Raw genomic sequence first — 22,278 nt, 5'->3', positions numbered from 1 at the left:
CCGGCTCCGCGGCGCTGACGCTCGCCCCGGCGGTCTGCTCGAGGTGAGTACCTGTCCAGTGCGGCCTCCACGCTGAACTGCGCCTCGTCGGTGCCCATGCCGCGCCGCGCCTCGCGCTCGAACACGGCCGCGCCCGGCTCCGCGGCGCTGACGCTCGCCCCGGCGGTCTGCTCGAGGTGAGTACCTGTCCAGTGCGGCCTCCACGCTGAACTGCGCCTCGTCGGTGCCCATGCCGCGCCGCGCCTCGCGCTCGAACACGGCCGCGCCCGGCTCCGCGGCGCTGACGCTCGCCCCGGCGGTCTGCTCGAGGTGAGTACCTGTCCAGTGCGGCCTCCACGCTGAACTGCGCCTCGTCGGTGCCCATGCCGCGCCGCGCCTCGCGCTCGAACACGGCCGCGCCCGGCTCCGCGGCGCTGACGCTCGCCCCGGCGGTCTGCTCGAGGTGAGTACCTGTCCAGTGCGGCCTCCACGCTGAACTGCGCCTCGTCGGTGCCCATGCCGCGCCGCGCCTCGCGCTCGAACACGGCCGCGCCCGGCTCCGCGGCGCTGACGCTCGCCCCGGCGGTCTGCTCGAGGTGAGTACCTGTCCAGTGCGGCCTCCACGCTGAACTGCGCCTCGTCGGTGCCCATGCCGCGCCGCGCCTCGCGCTCGAACACGGCCGCGCCCGGCTCCGCGGCGCTGACGCTCGCCCCGGCGGTCTGCTCGAGGTGAGTACCTGTCCAGTGCGGCCTCCACGCTGAACTGCGCCTCGTCGGTGCCCATGCCGCGCCGCGCCTCGCGCTCGAACACGGCCGCGCCCGGCTCCGCGGCGCTGACGCTCGCCCCGGCGGTCTGCTCGAGGTGAGTACCTGTCCAGTGCGGCCTCCACGCTGAACTGCGCCTCGTCGGTGCCCATGCCGCGCCGCGCCTCGCGCTCGAACACGGCCGCGCCCGGCTCCGCGGCGCTGACGCTCGCCCCGGCGGTCTGCTCGAGGTGAGTACCTGTCCAGTGCGGCCTCCACGCTGAACTGCGCCTCGTCGGTGCCCATGCCGCGCCGCGCCTCGCGCTCGAACACGGCCGCGCCCGGCTCCGCGGCGCTGACGCTCGCCCCGGCGGTCTGCTCGAGGTGAGTACCTGTCCAGTGCGGCCTCCACGCTGAACTGCGCCTCGTCGGTGCCCATGCCGCGCCGCGCCTCGCGCTCGAACACGGCCGCGCCCGGCTCCGCGGCGCTGACGCTCGCCCCGGCGGTCTGCTCGAGGTGAGTACCTGTCCAGTGCGGCCTCCACGCTGAACTGCGCCTCGTCGGTGCCCATGCCGCGCCGCGCCTCGCGCTCGAACACGGCCGCGCCCGGCTCCGCGGCGCTGACGCTCGCCCCGGCGGTCTGCTCGAGGTGAGTACCTGTCCAGTGCGGCCTCCACGCTGAACTGCGCCTCGTCGGTGCCCATGCCGCGCCGCGCCTCGCGCTCGAACACGGCCGCGCCCGGCTCCGCGGCGCTGACGCTCGCCCCGGCGGTCTGCTCGAGGTGAGTACCTGTCCAGTGCGGCCTCCACGCTGAACTGCGCCTCGTCGGTGCCCATGCCGCGCCGCGCCTCGCGCTCGAACACGGCCGCGCCCGGCTCCGCGGCGCTGACGCTCGCCCCGGCGGTCTGCTCGAGGTGAGTACCTGTCCAGTGCGGCCTCCACGCTGAACTGCGCCTCGTCGGTGCCCATGCCGCGCCGCGCCTCGCGCTCGAACACGGCCGCGCCCGGCTCCGCGGCGCTGACGCTCGCCCCGGCGGTCTGCTCGAGGTGAGTACCTGTCCAGTGCGGCCTCCACGCTGAACTGCGCCTCGTCGGTGCCCATGCCGCGCCGCGCCTCGCGCTCGAACACGGCCGCGCCCGGCTCCGCGGCGCTGACGCTCGCCCCGGCGGTCTGCTCGAGGTGAGTACCTGTCCAGTGCGGCCTCCACGCTGAACTGCGCCTCGTCGGTGCCCATGCCGCGCCGCGCCTCGCGCTCGAACACGGCCGCGCCCGGCTCCGCGGCGCTGACGCTCGCCCCGGCGGTCTGCTCGAGGTGAGTACCTGTCCAGTGCGGCCTCCACGCTGAACTGCGCCTCGTCGGTGCCCATGCCGCGCCGCGCCTCGCGCTCGAACACGGCCGCGCCCGGCTCCGCGGCGCTGACGCTCGCCCCGGCGGTCTGCTCGTGGTGAGTACCTGTCCAGTGCGGCCTCCACGCTGAACTGCGCCTCGTCGGTGCCCATGCCGCGCCGCGCCTCGCGCTCGAACACGGCCGCGCCCGGCTCCGCGGCGCTGACGCTCGCCCCGGCGGTCTGCTCGTGAGCCCGCTGTGCGTTTGCTGCGTGCGCTCGCGTTCTGAACAAACAAAAATAATGTATGGTCAATGTGGGGAAGACCGAAGCGAAGATAAGGTAACACTGTCTACAAGCTCTTTCATCACGAGCATACAAGCGTATGTACACAAAACATATACATATGTATCTTATTTCGTCATCGACCGATCAAAATTTCACGGTTTGTCACATTTTCTTTCTTTTCAAATACCATTATTTTCGTCTTGCTTACATGGTTTTTACTAGTACATGTGCAAAAATTCTGAAAGCAAAAGTACTAGTCTCACATTTTCAAAATTATCTAAGAAGTAATATCAATTTACCTGAGATACTGCAGCCTCTGCTCGTCTATGTCCGCGTCGGTGGTGAGCGTGCCCGGCTCCAGCGCCCGCGGGGAGAGCGGCGCGGGGGAGTAGCGGCCGGCGCGGTATAACGCTATGCAAGCGGTCTCGGATTCCGAGTCCGGTTCCGACTCCCCGCCGGATCCAGAGCCCGACGCCTCCGCTTCCGCCTCCGCTCCGCTCCGTCCCGGCTCCGCTTTGGGACTTGTAGATCTGAAAAATTAGGTATAAGTTATATATTTTTTAAACATATCGGTATTCAAGTAAATGAACTAACGAAATAACGAGCGTAAACTCTCTGGTTTTGTGTGTCTCTGAATTCCTTACCCGGTAGGTTGAGGTTCATCAGCGTCAGGTCTCGTCTCCGGCTCAGGCTTGGCGGCGACCCCTTGCTCCTGCTTGAGGAGCTGAAGCTTCCGCCTCAGATTATTCTGGTGTCGGTCGCGCAGACGAGCGCGGGCCATGTGCGCTGAAAAATATATTCAGTTATGGAAGAACTAAACTGAGGTGATTTTATACGCTGAAAGCCTTAATGAGAAGGAAATTCAATAAGAGTTGGAACTGTTATGTAAAAATATCTTGAAGTCAGTTCAGAATATCAAAACTGTGACAAAAATGTACCTACTAGGACTCCCTACCGCGAACATCACCAACCGAAAATTTGTTATCTGCTATCTAGTTCTTGCTTGTTCGAACGATAGAGACAGATTTCAATGTTAGTGGTAGGCTCTCAGGGTTCTCAACAATATCAAAACACGCACGCTGAAACTATCATAAGTTAGCGCCATTTTACCTTTGAGTTGGCTGAGTAAACTCTCCCAGTAGCCAACATCGATATTGTCAGCGCGGGCGCTGATCTTCTGCTCGATCTGCGATTGTAATGCTTCTAGCTGTGCGCCTGTCTTGCCTTTGAAAATCTATTACAAATAATATATCACGTTAATAAAATGCGTCCGACTTTTACAAAATCCAGGCATTTTTTTATAGCTAAAATAATCTATGAACATCTAAGTCATATTTTAACCAGTCAAATCAAATCATAGCAAAAAAAAATGATTGATTGGTGAGTTGGTGACATACCTGTGTGACGTCATCGGCCACGCTCTGGTGCACGGTGTCACGATGTACCGCTTCATGGGGCTCGGGTGCAGCTCTCCGTAGCTTTGCTAGCTCGTCCTGTCAAACAAAAGAGGTTAGTTTTACTTCCAATAAATCTTGATTTGATTTACAACATTCAACTGGTTTCTGTATTTTGTTATAAAAGTCAAATTCCCCTCATGGGCCACCATTATTTGTAGAAATTAAAGAGCACATTTTAGACAATCGTAATTGTCGTCATCTTGATCCTGAGATAAAAAAATGTTAAAAGTGTTAAATTAAAACATATTTTGTACAATATGTCGCAGATGTTGTCAGAGTTAGTCAATAAAATATGGGTACTTATACTACTTATGTATTTGTATGAGGCTCAATATTATTATTCTTACCTGCACAATGGTCTCGACATCTTTCCAGTACCGCTGGTTTTGCTCCTGCTCTAAAGACTTGTACACAGCAATGTCAGCCAACAAGTCTTCGAGGTCCGGAGCTTGGAGTCCGTTGAGGTAGGTGTAGGGCTCGTGCATTTCGAGCGCGTCTACACACTGCTCTGAGCCCACGTACCAAGCTAGTAGGTCGATCGGCTTCGCTGTGGATGGGCATTAGTAAAACAGGGTCGATAATTGTTTTATGTTGCTTCACCTAAAAACTAACTTCCACTAAAAACAACAAATAGCAGTTTAAAAACATCTGATACGAAAAGTTTTTTTTTTAATTAGCGAGAGTAACGTGTCGTACCACAGTTCTACCTCACTCTCTAACCTTCCGGGTTATCTTTAGATGAGTTTAGAAAAGACTTACCACGTCCGTCACGGATGCGGATCTGCGAGCGCAACCTAGCTTGTTGTAAATGGAACGCGTCTTCTTGCCGCGCCCACGAATCAAACTGCGCTGCCTCGCGCGCCCTGGCCGCGGCTGCTGTCTCTGCTTCGCGAGCCGCGCGCTCTGCCTCGCGCTCTAATCTACGCTGCTTCACCTACATGGCAGAAATGTGGATGAATACAAGAAACCTTATACGCAAAAAATATCTTGGCAATTCTCCTAACTGGTGTCCTGAGCAGGTTACTGAACTCACAGTACTGACAGCCGGAACCACAGAATTAGAAACAACTATCAAGCATGGAATCAACTGGTGACAGAAGCCACCAGTTTTCAAGATAGACTTGACCTTCAGCAATTGGTTATTGTTTAGATGAGTTTTACTAGTACAGATTTTTTTACAAATACTGGGAGTATTTAGTAAATTAGTACACAAGTCAAGAAAGAAGTGTTGGCTTTATTGTAAAAAGCCAAAGAGAAAAATACTTAAACACAAAACATATTTACAAAGTTACTAATATCCCATACATAAACAGGTGCTATTTCATTTTATTTTTATCTCATCAAAATATGCACTAAATTCAATATTTACCTTTTCCAGCTCAATCTTATTCTCAAGTTGCTTCTGCCGGTTCATAGCTTCAAGCTCATCTCTGCTGACCGCCTTCACACCTTCTTTAGCCAGCTTCTTGGTCCACACGAAAGAGTGTGTGAGTGCCGAGTCTCCGAATGGATTGTCTTGGTTGGTGTAGCATTGATACTCGTTGTCCCAGCCCATGCGCTCGCGGCGTTTGCGCTCTTTTTCTTGCTTCTCTTTTAGACGGCGGGCTCTGTGTATAAAGTTAGATCATCAAATAATACTTCAGACAAAAAGTAAAGCAATGGCTCTATTTTCTAGTTACTGATATAACCAGATGTCATAAAAAGGAACACAAAAAAAAGAAACTTTCTGTTACACTTAGCACACAGACATAAGAAAAAACCGGGCAAGTGCGAGTCGGACTCGCGCACGAAGGGTTCCGTACCATAATGCAAAAAAAAAAAACAAAAAATAGCAAAAAAAAACGGTCACCCATCCAAGTACTGACCCCTCCCGACGTTGCTTAACTTTGGTCAAAAATCACGTTTGTTGTATGGGAGCCCCATTTAAATCTTTATTTTATTCTGTTTTTAGTATTTGTTGTTATAGCGGCAACAGAAATACATCATCTGTGAAAATTTCAACTCTCTAGCTATCACGGTTCGTGAGATACAGCCTGGTGACAGACGGACGGACGGACGGACGGACGGACGGACAGCGAAGTCTTAGTAATAGGGTCCTGTTTTACCCTTTGAGTACGGAACCCTAAAAACTAGTAGGTATTGCAACACATAGTGCAATAATAACTCAAGTATGGATTTTTGTGAGTTATCCCAAAAAATGTGAACAAATATACAAATGAATAACATTATGGTAGGGTAAGTGCGTCAGTTAACTGTCCAATGCAGTGGACAGAAACAGGTACTGGATGGTGTTCACTTACCTTTTATGAGTATTAATATGCTTAATTAAATACTCAGAGAAATGAGGATTTAAACAATAAAGAAAAAGCTAAATCCAACATATATGTACTGAAACTTTACCGTTTCTCCTCTGGAGTCTCATTAGCCTTCTGCAATTCTTTCTGTTTCTTCCTCTCTTCTTTAAGTCTCAGGCGCTCCGCCTCCAGCCGCTGCAGCAGCCTCAGCTCCTCGTCCGTGTCACTACTACTAGACGAACTGCTGGTCCTATTCTTCTTCTTCTTTTTCTTTTTACTTTTCTTGTGTTTACTCTTCTCCCTGCTGAGTGACCTGTGTTTTGACGGCGCGGGTGACCGCGTTCGCGACTTTTTGTGTTCTTTCCTTGAGCGATGGCGCTCCACTGAGCGGCTGCGTGAACGCTCTCGGCGTCTACTCACGTCGTGCCTTGAAGACCTGCGGGACACAGCAGATTAAAAGCATTAGATTGCAATTAGAACATTGTTTAGTAGTTAACACAAACATGCGAATTATTTGATGATGTAGTACTTACATTTGTAATTATTAATGGTGCTTATACGTCTTAATACATTACTTTTAACATGGACCTTACACAAAAAATGTGTATTTCAAATTTTGTTAGAAAATATATAACGCAGAATACAGCAGCCGAAGCAAAGCATCTGCCAAGTGTCACTGTCAACGTCATCTTCTTGACACATAATTGGTTTTTAAAAGGATTTGAGCTATGAGTTTGGACGCCTATATGTATTTCGTAGAACAGTTTTATCGGTATCGGTAAAAAATATTCGTAGGCTGTTTGAGGTATGATTTAAAACTCTCCGTCCTATTTACCATGTTCCTTGTTTTGTTGCTACGGTTGCCCCAAGGGCCCAACGTTTTCTGTTCTCTTTCAAGGCGCAGCAACTAGTATCATTTCTCTCTCCTCGCTCGTTAAAAATGCCGTTTGTCAAAAAAGGACAACCATACTGTTGACAAGGTGGACTTCAAATCAAGTGTTGCCTTTCTTGATGCGCCCAGTCTGTATATGTGTGCGTAAAAGCGTATATGTGTGCTCTTTTAGGGATGTGAAAAGTCGATTTTAATCATGTTATATATCGATAGCTTGCCGATAGATTTTAAGCCGGTAGCTTGATTGGTTTCATTAGTATAATAAGAATTAAATAAATATTGTTTTTTTTTTTACACTGAATTAAATATGCTAGTGTCCAGTAGAATTGACACATGAGACAATGATGTTCTCGCTTGATTATATTGTTTAATTTAATTTTAGTTTTGGACACTTGGAGACCTTATACATCTCTAAGTACATATTTATTTATTTGATTTTTATTTTTGATTGTACATACTTACCTATATTTTTAATGTTTCTGACACTTAGAGACCTTTACATCTCTAAGTCAACTTAGGCTAGTAATTATGTGAAGCTATATTACTGTCTTTTTATGTAACATATGAGCACAAAATGCCGTGTCTTACAGCTACATGTTATTACTATTTTAATATTAATATAGGCCGGTAGCTTGAACATGTCATGCTCGCTTAAAAGTCTTTGCTTACGGTGGCGTTGTTGATCGGGTCGCCACTTTCCCGAATGAAGGTTGAGGGAGGCGATGGCTGAGATACGCGTCATACTCGTGAACGGGTGCTGTTTGTGGAGACTGGTCTGTTAAGCTAACACGAGCTATTATACTTAGTAACTTTTATTAATTAATTACAGTGAGACGCCTCATTCTGTTCTCGTATGTTTCTTTTCTTTTAATGAATGTATTAATTATACAGGATATTGACTCTTGGAGACCCTATACATCTCTAAGGATAACTTGATAAACTATATAATCTTATAGTTCTGACACCTAGAGACATTTACACCTCTAAATATTATAGATTTTTTGTGTGTGTTTTTTTATCTGTATTTTGTATGTAATTCGACATTAAGAGACCATATACATCTCTTAGTAATTGTAATACGTTAGATTGAATTGTTAGTTTAATTTATAAAATTGTTGATGTTATTATTTTTGCTTTTATGTAAATTCAATGTTGACGTGTAAAAGTGCCCTTGTGGCCTATTTGCTGAATAAATGTTGATATTTGATATTTGATATTTGATAAACGCTACACAGCGGAACGAAATAGCGATTAATTGAAGCTTCAATATCTTCGTTAAACATAAACATAATTGAAATGCTAATGGATAATGAATATATTATAATATAATAATATAATTCAATTATTGCGGAACACCTATTTTAGGAGGTATTTATGTATTTTAATTAAATATCTGAACTTTCCCTTGGTTCCCTGCTGAGGCGTGACTATAAAATTGTAATCTGATAACCACAATAAAGAATAAAAGCATTTTTGGTCATTTTAGGTATCGTTAAGCCTTTGAAGTAAAATTAAAATTGCAAGAAATGTCGATAGTTTATCGATATGACTTTATCGACATGGCTACAGCAACGTGGGCCTCATTGTTAATCGTACACTAAACAAAAGTGGCAACAGTGACAGCTGGCTGAGACACCGTCTATATATCATAAGTCTATGCCTCCGACTAATAACAACTTTGACATGACAAGTATGACAATGACTTGAGTTTTGAGTTTGAGTTTGACATAATACAACGTTACTAAATATCATGCGTTTTTACATGACACCCAAACGCTCTGAGTGTGAAGCCGTAACAGATTACCGCATCATACCGCAACCTTGGTGTGGTGCAGCGCACGTATCGATATAGTAGTAGGAGATCCCACATATATGGGACCTTCACCAATCTGTCTGACGGATGAAACTATGAAAATATGAAAGAAAATATGTTCCAGAACATAAATAAATAGGGTTGCCTAAAGAAATATGGTCAAGGCTATCTTTAATAAATTTTTGAAAAAAAAATAAGAAGGGAAGACTTTTACGCTACGTCTTACGTAGGCGAACAACGCGCGAACGCGGCGCGGCGCGGCGCGGCGAAATCAATCCTTTGATGCCCATAGAAGTGTCCTACGTAAGCGATCTCGTTGCGAACGCGGTGCGGCGCGATTTGCACGCGAATGTCAGGCGGCGCGGCGCGGCGCGGCGCGGCGGCGGCCGCTTTCGCCGCGCCGCGCCGCGCCGCGTTCGCGCGTTGTTCGCCTACGTAAGACGTAGCGTTAGCGATAACTCATAAACGGCTTAACTGATCAAGTTTGTTTTAATTTTATTTCATTGAGTTTTTTAAGCATTATTTTCATGATTTTTTTCATATTTTTTTGACAGGTGGTTCCAAGGGCCCAACCTTTTCTGTTCTCTTTCACGACGCAGCAACTAGTATCATTTCTCTCTCCTCGCTCTTTTAAAATGCCGTTTGTCAAAAAAGGACAACCATACTGTTGACAAGGTGGACTTCAAATCAAGTGTTGCCTTTCTTGATGCGCCCAGGCTGTGTATGTGTGCGTAAAAGCGTATATGTGTGCTCTTTTAGGGATGTGAAAAGTCGATTTTAATCATGTTATATATCGATAAACGCTACACAGCGGAACGAAATAGCGATTAATTGAAGCTTCAATATCTTCGTTAAACATAAACATAATTGAAATGCTAATGGATAATGAATATATTATAATATAATAATATTATTCAATTATTGCGGAACACCTATTTTAGGAGGTATTTATGTATTTTAATTAAATATCTGAACTTTCCCTTGGTTCCCTGCTGGGGCGTGACTATAAAATTGTGATCTGATAATCACAATAAAGAATAAAAGCGTTTTTGGTCATTTTAGGTATCGTTAAGCCTTTGAAGTAAAATTAAAATTGCAAGAAATGTCGATAGTTTATCGATATGACTTTATCGACATGGCTACAGCAACGTGGGCCTCATTGTTAATCGTACACTAAACAAAAGTGGCAACAGTGACAGCTCGCTGAGACACCGTCTATATATATATTATGTCTATGGGTTGCCCCGTCTCTATATATTGTAAGTCTATGGTTGCTACCTATAGTTCCACGAACTGTCACCCCATGTCAATGTCACCCAGCTTATCTGTCAAATCGGAATTTGTTGACGAAAGTCGAAAGCGGAGTGAACGTAACTATTAATTTGGAGTAATAACTGGACAATGTTTATTCAGTTTCTACATTAAAATTTACATCTAATGACTAGCTCCTCAACCCCGTTTCTGCTTGTTAAAATTGAAAATTAGTATGAGTAGCACATCGTAACTGGTGAATTTCCCATGTAACTTGGAGCTCGGGTAGCCGTTTAAGAAGTGTAACACTGTTAAGGTAGATGTCGCTAGGGTCCCCTTGACCCGTAATATGGTGGAAAGATTTGCTGGCTATGGATGAGGTCTTGGTGGCTCAGATGGCAGATCGCTGGAGTATCGATATACAGGGTGGATTTAAAATTACTGTCTTGGGTGAGACTTGAACTCACGGCCTCTGGATCGATATTCCAGCGTGCTGCCATCTGAGCCACCAAGACCTCATCCATAGCCAGCAAATCGTTTTACCATATTACGGGTCAAGGGGACCCTAGCGACATCTACCTTAAGAGTGTTACACTTCTTAGGCCTAATTGCACCATTCAATAACCGGGGGTTAACCGGTTAAACCTGGAGTTACTATGGTTACCAATGCAATTTAACCGATTAACCCCGGGCTAGTGGAATGGTGCAAGTGGGCGTTAAACGGCTACCGGAGTTCCAAGTTACGTTTCTGCTTGTTAAAATTGAAAATTAGTATGGGTAGCACATCGTAACTGGTGAATTTCCCATGTAACTTGGAGCTCGGGTAGCCGTTTAAGAAGTGTAACACTGTTAAGGTAGATGTCGCTAGGGTCCCCTTGACCCGTAATATGGTGGAAAGATTTGCTGGCTATGGATGAGCTCTTGGTGGCTCAGATGGCAGATCGCTGGAGTATCGATCCAGAGGCCGTGAGTTCAAGTCTCACCCAAGACAGTAATTTTAAATCCACCCTGTATATTCATCTTTCATAATATACGCAAAGAATACTTACCAAAGAGATGCCTTGTGGCTTAAGCCCCCAATAAAAGGTCGTGTTTAGCGTCTTGTGTTCGAAGCGGTATTAACATTATACCAGGTTCATTTTGTTTTAATTTAGAAGGTTGTAAATTGTAAACTTATTGTAAACTCACTTTTAAACTTAGATTTTTGTAATGTAAATTCACCCACAACCTTTTTAGATACTTCTGCGTCAAGGGCACTTGCACCCACAGTAGGTTAAGTTTTTAAATGCATGAGAAGATACCTAGCATCTCATTAATATAACATATACTTTTAATCTATTTTTTTATCTATTACTTGTACTAGACGATAGGTTCTAGGTTCGCTTACGAGTAGACTACAGCATGTGTATTTTCGTTAGTGTAACTTGTTATTTATGGAAAAAACAAGATCAATATATAAAAATCCTCAGTACCAGTCCGCAGTAGGCTCAACTGAACCCGGTTCCCCATACAAACATAGTTTGGTTATCTTTTTAAACGGTCTAGGTCGGAATATACTTCTAACTAGAAATTATAAGAGAAAAAATAGAACGAGCATAAAGTTTTTCATAAAAGACCTTAAACTCTAAAAATTGCTCTATTTTTTTTAATTATAATTTCAAGCAACAGAAGCTAATTTACGACCTAGATGTGGCAGATCCCATTGTGTTTACAAAGTTGCCGTTTTCAAATGAGAACAAAACTACGTTTGTATGGGGAACCTGGTTCAGTCGAGCATACACTCTAGTACCAGTACTAGGCTCACGCGCTGTAGTCTCCCTGTATACAAACCCATTATTGATATGAATAGCCCAATTTTTTGTTCTTGAGTGTTATGTTACGTACATTGTACATATTTTTGTAGTGTTTCGTCTTAATTAGAAGAGATTAATAATTGAAGCCAAATTATTATTATCATGATTATGCGTATATACATACATGTAATACGTTTAAATATCAAACCCAAATTTTTGTAATGCCACGAGAGTAAAATACATATTTTTTTAATTTCTCAATATTTTGTTGTTTATTTTCTCCTTCACCCTGTTATTTCAGATGTGATAGACCTTGTCATATGTCGTTGTGTAGGTATATGCAACTGTGCATAATTTTATGAAACGAGCCGAAGGCCGAATGCCTATTTTAAGGTTACACGATTGTTTCAAAGCCAAGTTATGCACAGTTACACGAGTTACAAAGTAAATTACTTTTTGCTATACATCTAGGACATACATACATAGATTCTAGTTATACATGTAATATTGTTATCGTGTGCCAATTTACTCTGTATACTTTTATAAATCTAACTAAGTGGCTTTTGTTATTTTTTTGGTATATTGTACATTGTGGTGAATTGGATTAAGTAGCTTTTTTATTCGCTTTGATACCATTTTAGGTTTTTACATTTTAATGATAAGTTTTGTTTCTATTTATGCAATTGCTTCATAATTATTGGTTTTAAAACGATTGTGATCATAATTATTTTATGCCAATATTAATTTAGTAAGAAATATTAAATTATATTAGTATTACATACAAATTAAAATGCATTACAGATCCAATAACCGTCCCATTACCCCATGCCATAAAACCACTATATATTATAATTTATATATTATGGCATGGAGTCATGTAACGGTTATTGGATCTGTAATGCATTCTAATTTGTATAATGTACTAATATAATTTAGTATTTCTTACTAAATTAATATTGGCATAATATACGAAATATAGTAGTTTGATGTAACAAAATCATGTTTCGTAATTTGTACGCAAGTAAACTATTAAAATCCACAAAAGCCGTTTAGTAGAATTTATTAGAGATGTTTTGTAAATTGCACCTAAGTAGTAAAAATTACAAAGTTAGTTCAGTAAATCGTACAAAATCAGTTGCAGTAAACTATGCGAAAGCGCTTTAGTAGAATTCACTCAGATAAACCAGGTAAAATATACAAAGGTAAGTAGTATATTTTACTAGAGTTGTTTAGTAGAATTAACCTAAGTAAGTATCGTAAACTATACATTCCTTAATTTAGTTAGAAACTTCAGTGCGTCATACATACGAAAGAAACTTAGTAATTATTACAAAAGTATATTACTTGATTCCACTAAAGAAGTTTAGTGATATCTACGAAACTTCAGTGCGTCATACATACGAAAGAAACTTAGTAATTATTACAAAAGTATATTACTTGATTGATTCCACTAAAGAAGTTTAGTGATATCTACAAAACTTCAGTGCGTCATACATACGAAAGAAACTTAGTAATTATTACAAAAGTATATTACTTGATTCCACTAAAGAAGTTTAGTGATATCTACGAAACTTCAGTGCGTCATACATACGAAAGAAACTTAGTAATTATTACAAAAGTATATTACTTGATTCCACTAAAGAAGTTTAGTGATATCTACGAAACTTCAGTGCGTCATACATACGAAAGAAACTTAGTAATTATTACAAAAGTATATTACTTGATTCCACTAAAGAAGTTTAGTGATATCTACGAAAGTTCAGTACGCCATACATAATAAAGAAATTTAGTAACTATTACATAAGTGTATTACTTAATTCCACTAAAGCAGTTTAGTGATATCTATCAAAGTTTAGTGGTCATACATACTACAGAAATTAGTAATAATTACGAAAGCAAATTAATTGATTCCACGCAAGACGTTTAGTGGTATCTATCAAAGTTATGTACGTCATACATATTAAAGAAATGTATTAATTATTACGAAAGTAAATTCGTACACGCTACGACAGTAATTTAGTGAAGCGTACAAAAACTTTTGGAGAATTACGAAATCAATTTCGTTAAAAGTACAATACTAAGTCCGTAAAATTTACGAAATATATTTTGTCAAACGCACTAAATTACTAAACTAGTTTTGTAAAAAGTTCTTTACTAAAGTAGTTTTGTAAAAAGTTCTTTACTAAAGTAGTTTTGTTAATTCAATTTACTAAAGTAGTTTTGTAAAAAGTCAACCAAAGTATGTTTGGTAAATTCAACAATATTTGTGTGTAGGTCCCAATTCAACCCATAAATTTCGTAAAAATTTCGTAAAATCAACGAAACTATTTTTTCAGTGTAAAAGTTGGTAAATTTCATGAGCCCGGTCTTGCACCGGTTTATGATCAGACAGGTGCTTATCATATCAATGTAAGAGGAGAAGCAGTTTATCATCATAGATTTCTAAAAACTCTTGGATTCTACTTCAATAGAGCAGCCGTAGAAGATGATACAGGGTGTTACCATATTGATTCATCTGGATGTAGAGTATACAAACAGTCGTATCAATGGGTTGGAAATTATCAGGAAGATGCTTGTATAGTTAGAAGACATGATAAATGTTTTCATATTAATTTAAATGGCAACAGGATTTATCAGGAGGAATATGATTATGTTGGAGATTTTAAGGATGGTATCGCTGTAGTCTATAAGGATGGTAAAGCTACACATATTAATCATCATGGAAAGTTAGTACATAATAAATGGTATAAAAAACTTAATGTTTTTCATAAAGGGTATTTTATTGCAGAAGATCAACATGGTTGGTTTCATATAGATATTAATGGTGATCCTGTTTACCAGCAGAGATTTAAAATGGTAGATAAGCATTTTATAATGGGATAGCAAAAGTTGAAACTTTTGAAGGTATGTTAGGACAAATCGATATTACCGGAAATGTAAAGTTTAGTATTTTTGATTTAGGTAAAGAATCTCAAGTGCATAGGATTTCTGCAGAACTTTCAGCCTTTTGGAAAACTTACCTAACAAGCGTTGCTATTGAACTTGATTTGTTAAATATTTTACCTGCAACTATGCCAGTTTTATCTAAAAAGTTAAACATTATCGTACCAAATCTAGAAAGGCTGTTAAGGGCGTTGTGGGAAATAGGGTTTATTGATTACGATAAGGACAAGGACTTATGGCAACTATCATCAAAAGGTAAGTGTTTTAAGGAAATACCATTTTTGCCAAAAGCAGCAACGATGTGGGCAAGAGTTGCCGCTGAAAAGAATTGGTTAAAGATTGCCGATATACTAAAACAGAAGTCCATCTCTTCATTTGAATCTTTTAAGGAAAGAGAAGCATCAGAAGATAAGAAAATAGCGTTTTACCAAGCATTGCTAGGATATTCTAGGTTTGATACTAAAGAGTTTAATTCTAGGATTAATATAGATGGTGCTAAGAATATATTTCTATTTGGTGTACACTCTTTATTTCTTGCTTACTCTGATATACACAATAAAGGTTCTATAGGCCTATATAACGAACATAAAGTACCAAGACAGTTAGTAGAAAATTTAAAAGTCAAACTTATAACTCAGGAAGAACTATCAGTTACAAATTATGAATTAGGTGTCTTTTGCCGCTTTCTGCCGCATTATGATGATGATAAAGTATTATCTTATTTAAAATTGGTCAAAGGAATATCTCGTATTTTATTGATAGAAACTATTTTAGATTACCGCTCTCCAACTGGAGGCTCTGTAGATATTAATGTAATGGTTGAAACAGGAGGTAAACTAAGAACATTAAGCGATTGGGAAAAAATATTAAAACAAGTAAAAGGATTCAAAATTTTTGCTGTTGTGCCTTTAACAGATTACTTATCAGTCATTGATGTCAGGTATTAATCATATGGAAATACTACAAAAAAATGGTTTTTTTATTATCAAAAATCTGGTTCCTTTAAAGCTAATAACTCAGTCTTTAAGTGATATAACAAATAAGATATCAGAGCTATCCCAAGAACTAAGTGTTTCAACTTCTGACTACTTAAACTGTACCGGCAGATGGGGCACGTCATCTCAAGTAACTAGAATTATCTCTCAAGCATTAGATGAAATTATTAAAAATTACCTTGAAAAGTCCTTAAGTACCTTCAGTGTCAGATACTGCAGAAAAAATCAAATGTTATATGTAAAACTGCAGATTTAATAGATGCAGTTCCCTTCCACCAAGACATCTCCTCTAGTTTCAATGATCCTTACCACTTTTCTGTTTGGTTAGCTTTGAATAATGTAAGTGAAACTTCAGGTGCACTGCAAATTATAGAAAACAGTCATAAATGGGAAATACAGCCTTTAGTTGATTTTTGGTACCCATATTTTTTTGATCAGTACTCAAATAATCGGGAAAATTACAAAATCAAGTCATTACCTATTTCAGCAGGAGATGCAATAGTTTTTTATTCACGGTTATGGCATGGTAGTGATAAGAATACAGATGCTAAAGATAGATTTGCTTATGTAACAAGGTGGATTATAAAAGATCAAGATCTTCCCTATGTGCCAAAACCTCAGCCTTCAGTTTTTGGTATACTCAATTGTGGTGAGTTAACAGAATCTGTACTGAGAGAATGCTTGTCATTGTTTGGCTACCAGGAAAGTGTAAAAGCAAAAAACATGGAAGAACTTATCAAGAGCTGGTTAGCCTTTATTACAGACACAACTACAAATATTTCTGAGATCGACACTACTGAGGCTAAGCGAGATTTATATAAGCTACTTATTCTGAATCGAGCATCAGCACTACATGATGCTGGAGACATCTCAGGAAAAATATACAAAAATTTATGGTTTTCACTACTTGTATTTCTCAATAAAAAAGTCAACGTAGTGGAGCTAGCATTATAAATGAACAGAAGTAGAGTTGATAGCTTCAAATGTGTATTGATGTTCATCTTGAATATAGTATCTAAATTCAAACTTAATGTACTTATAATGTCTTTAGTTGCCCTGGTGGTAGCTGTTGATTTGTCTTTTGGAAAGTATTTAGTAAAAAATATTCTAGATACAGCTGTAAAATATCAGGAAGGTAATGTAATTGAGAATCTTTTATTACCTGTAAGCGCTTATCTTGGTATGGCATTACTTATCACTACTGCTTTTAGATTCTATGGCTATTTTGTTGACATTCGAATGTTTACCTTAATGCGTCAAAAGATAGCTGATATATCTTTTTGTAGACTACTCCAACAAGACCATTCCTATTATCAGAACAATTTATCTGGAAGCTTAGTACATAAGGTCAGTAGCTTAATGGATAGTGTGATAGAGTTAATAAGATTGCTTATAGATTGTTTTTTCGGTTACAGCATAGCATTAGTCTTAGCTATTTATACCTTATCATTAGTAAACATAAAATTTGCAATCGCTACATTCACTTGGGTAAGCATTTTTATTTTAGTATCGATTTTCAGCTTTCGTGTACTTACTGAACTAGCTGATAATTAATCGATATTAAACTTTCGTGAGACATATTTTAAATTGTTTATACGACAACTGAGCCTGAGCCTGAGGAAGGACCCCCGACGGGCCCGAAACATGTCGCCAATAGCGACTAAAAATTCAAGTGAGTGAAACCGTTGTCGTATAAACAATTTAGCTGATAATTACTCTAAACAAAATTCACAAGTAATAGCTAGTATAGCAGATAGTATTTTAAATGTTATATCAGTAAGGCTATTTTCTCACCAAGCACATGAGAGACACAATTTTTTTCAAATATGCAAGAAAAGAACTATTGCAGAGAGAAAATTACAATGGGCATACTTTTGTCTTTGGTTTATATATGGCTATTCATTTGATATACTCCAAGCAGTAAACTTGTACTTTTTAATTTATGACTATCAATTGAACAAGATCGCAATAGGAGATATAGCTCTTGTACTTGGAATTAATATATCGATTATAGAGTTTCTTAACCATCTAACTAGGAATCTTACCCAATTTTCTACTCATTTCGGCAAAGTTTCAGATGCATTGCCAATCTTAACTACCGTACCAGAAATTCAAGATAAGAAAAATGCTAAAGAATTAAATTTATTAAGTGGAAAAATAACGTTTAATAATGTTTCTTTTTCTTATGAAGGTCGGGAGTCATTATTTCAAGATTTCTCAGTTACCATTAATCCTTGCGAAAAAGTAGGTCTAGTTGGTTGTTCTGGAGGTGGTAAATCTACTTTTATAAACTTAATCCTAAGGCTATTTGATGTTAAAAAAGGTAATATACAGATTGATAATCAAATAGTATCAGAAGTTACACAGAGTTCTTTGAGGCAACAAATATCTGTAATACCTCAAGACCCATTGTTATTTCATGATACTATTTTAGCAAACATCATATATGGTAGACTTCAATCTACTATCGAAGAAATAATGAGAGCTGCAAAGCTGGCTGGTATTCACGATTTCATTATGACTCTACCAGATCAATATGGAACTACAGTCGGAGAAAAAGGCATCAAGCTATCTGGAGGAGAAAGACAAAGAATAATAATAGCCAGGGCATTTTTAAAAAACGCTCCAATATTATTTCTCGATGAACCAACTAGTCAGTTAGATTCTATAACAGAAAAAACAATTCAAATGAGTTTATTCAAATTGATGAAAAATAAAACTACGATTACTATAGCACACCGTATTTCTACACTTTTACACATGGACCGAATTCTAGTATTTAACAAAGGAAAAATTGTCCAAGATGGTAAACACGCTGAATTAGTTTCTAAGCAAGGTCTTTACAAGGAACTTTGGAATGCTCAAATTGGTTGTTTGAATGGCAAAAAATAAGATGGAAAAAATTATTGATCTGAGAAGTGACACTACAACTCTGCAGAGCTCCAACGTTATACATGCAATAAATAATGCAACTGTTGGAGATTTTGCTTATGGTGAAGACAAAAGCTGTAATGACTTATCAGAATATTGCAAACAATTATTCAAAGTAGAAGAAGCATTATTTGTAACCAGCGGTATGCTTGCAAATAGATTAGCCATTGCCAGTCAAACAAGTCCTGGTGATGAACTAATAACTCATTATAATTACCACGTTAATTTTTTCGATAGCGCAGGCAATGCAAAAGTAAATAATATCGTATTTAATTGTATTAGAAATAATAGCGGAATCTTAGATGTTGATGAAGTAGAATATGCTATTAATTCTAAGCCGAGGTATAAAATTTTTGCTCAGGTGAGTCTTGTTTCTATAGAAAATAGTATAAATGGGTTTAATGGTAAAATTTATCCTTTTGAAAAACAAGTCGAGTTATATCACTTTTTAAAAGCTCACAATGTAAATCTTCATTTAGACGGTGCAAGAATATTTAATGCTCATGTCGAAACAAATATTGCTTTAGCAGATTATGCTAAATATGTGGATACAATGAGCTTTTCTTTTACCAAAGGACTTGGAGCTCCTTTTGGTTCAATGCTTATGGGTAAAAGAGAGATAATTGAAAGGGCTAAAAAGCTACAGGTTTGGCTAGGTAGTGGTTATCATCAGATAGGGTATTGTGCTAATGCAGCAAAGTATGTACTACAGAACAATATTTCTAGGCTTAAAGAAGACAATAAACTCGCCAAACTGTTTGCAGACAAGATTAAGGAAATTCCACACATAAAACTGGTACTACCTTATCCAGAAACTAATATAGTAAGCTTTAGTATAAAAGCACTAAATGTAACTAATGAGGTTTTCTTGAGTAAGTGCCAAGCTTATGGTTTATTGCTTTTTCCTTGGCTCGAGTCTCATATAAGAGCAGTTACCCATCTTGGCACAAAGGAAACAGACATCATGAAAGCTGCTGAAATTATAAAGGAGGTTGTGTTAAATTTAATATGAGAGTAAAAATAGATTTCTTTAGCGATTCAAACACTGACCCTTCAGCTAAAATGAGGGAAGCGATGGCTAAAGCAAAAGTTGGAAACGAAGCTGCATGTGAAGATCCAACTGTGAACGAATTAGTGGCAACCGCATGTAAAATATTAGGTAAACCTGCAGGAATCTTTTTGATTTCAGGAACGATGTCCAATGTAATTGCTTATAAGTACACATTCAAAGACCTGGTGATTACTTGCTGCTTGATGAAACTTCACATCCACTCATAGTACAATCTGGCTTGATCGCAGCCCAGGCACATGCTACTCCTTTGCCCATCAAAGGTACAAGAGGAATATTTACTGGAGAACAAATTGTTGAGTTTATTACTCGTCCTAGTTTAAGAAATATTCCGAGAGTTGGGCTTGTTTCTATCGAACAAACGACAAATTTTGGTGGTGGAGCTGTGTGGCCTTTAGAATATATTCAAGAGATCTCAAGTCTCTGCAAAGAGAATGACGTATTCACTCATTTAGATGGAGCAAGACTGTTCAACGCTTGTGCTCATACTAAAATATCTCCAAAGGAGTATGCAAGTTATTTTGATTCGGTATTCATTGATTTTAGTAAAGGATTAGGTGCTCCAATGGGCGCAATATTGCTTGGAAGTGAAGAGTTTATTGAAAAAGCTTGGTACTATAAGTTTCAAATTGGCGGAGGTATGCACCAAGCTGGCATTATTTCAGCTGCATGTTTATATGCTCTACATAATAATGTAAATTCTTTAGAAGAAGATCATAAAAAAATGCAGCACCTTATAGAAGGCCTAGACTCCATAGATCAAGTTATAATTGATATCGACCTGTATAAAACTAATATAGCGTATTTTTCATTACGTACTAATTGTATATCTACTCAAGAATTAATAAACGTACTAATGACAAATTATGGAATTAGAAAGGCTAACATCAAAGGTAAAATCAGAGCTATAACACATAGAGATATAAGCTATGAAGATATTAATATTACTGTATCTGCTATAAGAAAGATACTAAGTAATTTTCTGCACTAATTGTTTGCAAACTTCTTGTCAAACAATATTATACCAATATAGTATTATGCTAGCATCTACATAGAGCTATTTGGGAATAGGTGTGAACTTTGTCTTCTTTCAATATTTACTGTTCTTCTGTGGATATATGCTGCTTTATTTATCAAGACAAAGTATACCAATTGCTCTACCACTGTTAATAGATACTGACCATGTAAAATTAAGCTATTTTTTTGCCTGCTTTTCTTTTTTTTATGGAGTATCAAAATTCGTTAATGGAATAGTCATGGACTCCAAAAATAATCCACTATTTATGTTTGGGCTATGCAATATTGCAACTGGATTATTAACCATTGGCATAACTTTATCATATAATAATCTAACTTTATTACTGTTAACATTTTGGATTTCACGGGCCTATAAATCCCGGTCTTTTGATAGGCTTGCGTGGGGATATAGATCCAACACGTAGAGGCCCCTTGGAGAGCTTTAATGTCATGTAGAACGCCTGCTGGAACCCGTTCACAGGCGCAACAATAGACACCCATGAACCGGTCGCAGCAGGCATTGGGACTATTGTAGAAAAAGTGAACAGTATTCCGGGCTATGGATTGATGTTTGGGTGGACAATGAGACTGGGCTATTGTAAAAGAGGTCCGGACACCTGCCATAACAATGTTAACACCGTCATCGAGGCAGGCGGTGACTCGCCGCTGACTAGATGGGCCCCTGAAACTGCCGTCGCGAAGACGACCAGGAGCAACATCGGTGTGAGCGGCTCAGGGGTGTCGAGAGGTGTGCGCCGCTTTCTACCCAGTGACTGTTAACAGCCACTGTGCCAACTCGCGTCTTATGCATCTTTCACTTCCACCCCTGGAGCATATAGCTCTAGCGACTCCTCTCTGGACGGCCAATGAAGGCAAGCCAGAGCTGAGAGTCCTGCGGGTCCCCTTGGGGTCCACTCCGACCGACGAAGACACGCCGGAGACGGAGACCCTGACCGACTCTCGGGAGCACTCGGGTCCGTGGGGTCGTTACTCCCCAACAGCTCGCCACAAGCTGCCCTTAGCTTGGACGCAAGGGTTAGGTTGGCCGGCTATTACCAAGTTTATGGTTATAAACTCTAGCATCTCTTCAATTGCATCATCATGGGGAGTTATGAGCGCATCTCAGCAACTTGGTTCTTGTGTTACTTTGATTATATTACCAAGCATAATTAAAATGTATGATGCAAAAAGTGCATTTTTGTACTCTGGTCTCTTATGCTTACTTTTTGGAATTTATATAATATTAAAAGCATATTACAAAGAAAGTGCCAACTTTACTACCTATTATAAGGTGCAAAAATCTCAGATAGGTATCAAAGTGAAAAGTTCTATATGGTTTCTATGTTGTGCTACTTTTTGTGCTTATATTATAAAAATGAGAATCTTCTTTTGGTTTCCTATAATTTTAAAGGATAAATTACAAATTTCTCTTGTACAATCCTCACTAATAACAGGCGTATATGATTTAGGTGGAATCCTTGGA

General features: G+C 40.5%; 2 protein-coding genes across 2 annotated transcripts in view; both read left to right on the top strand.

Annotated features, from left to right (window-relative positions):
• The window catches only part of LOC134672088 (uncharacterized), a 179,921-nt gene extending 162,584 nt beyond the window's left edge, over positions 1-17,337 (top strand). The window contains exon 2 of the mRNA XM_063529995.1: positions 14,656-17,337. Within this exon, the coding sequence (XP_063386065.1) occupies positions 14,747-15,730 (984 nt within the window). The 5' untranslated portion in view covers positions 14,656-14,746 and the 3' untranslated portion in view covers positions 15,731-17,337. The remainder of the gene's footprint in view (positions 1-14,655) is intronic.
• On the top strand, positions 16,820-21,806 carry LOC134672275 (uncharacterized ABC transporter ATP-binding protein HI_1051-like). Its single transcript, XM_063530173.1, has 2 exons — positions 16,820-16,913; positions 17,484-21,806. The coding sequence occupies exons 1-2, from the start codon at positions 16,820-16,822 to the stop codon at positions 18,668-18,670; spliced, it is 1,281 nt and encodes a 426-aa protein (XP_063386243.1). The 3' UTR covers positions 18,671-21,806.
• Positions 21,807-22,278: the final 472 nt, after the last annotated feature.

Source organism: Cydia fagiglandana, chromosome 16, assembly GCF_963556715.1.
Source record: "Cydia fagiglandana chromosome 16, ilCydFagi1.1, whole genome shotgun sequence".
Classification (NCBI taxonomy): domain Eukaryota; kingdom Metazoa; phylum Arthropoda; class Insecta; order Lepidoptera; family Tortricidae; genus Cydia; species Cydia fagiglandana.
Note: the sequence above shows the minus strand (reverse complement) of the source record. Positions and strands in the feature narration are given on the sequence as shown.

Coding starts and splice junctions, on each gene's coding strand:
- LOC134672275 (XM_063530173.1), top strand. CDS start 16,820: ATGTCTTTAGTTGCCCTGGTGGTAGCTGTTGATTTGTCTTTTGGAAAG. Junction 16,914..17,483: donor AGCTGTAAAATATCAGGAAG/GTAATGTAATTG, acceptor TAAACAATTTAG/CTGATAATTACTCTAAACAA.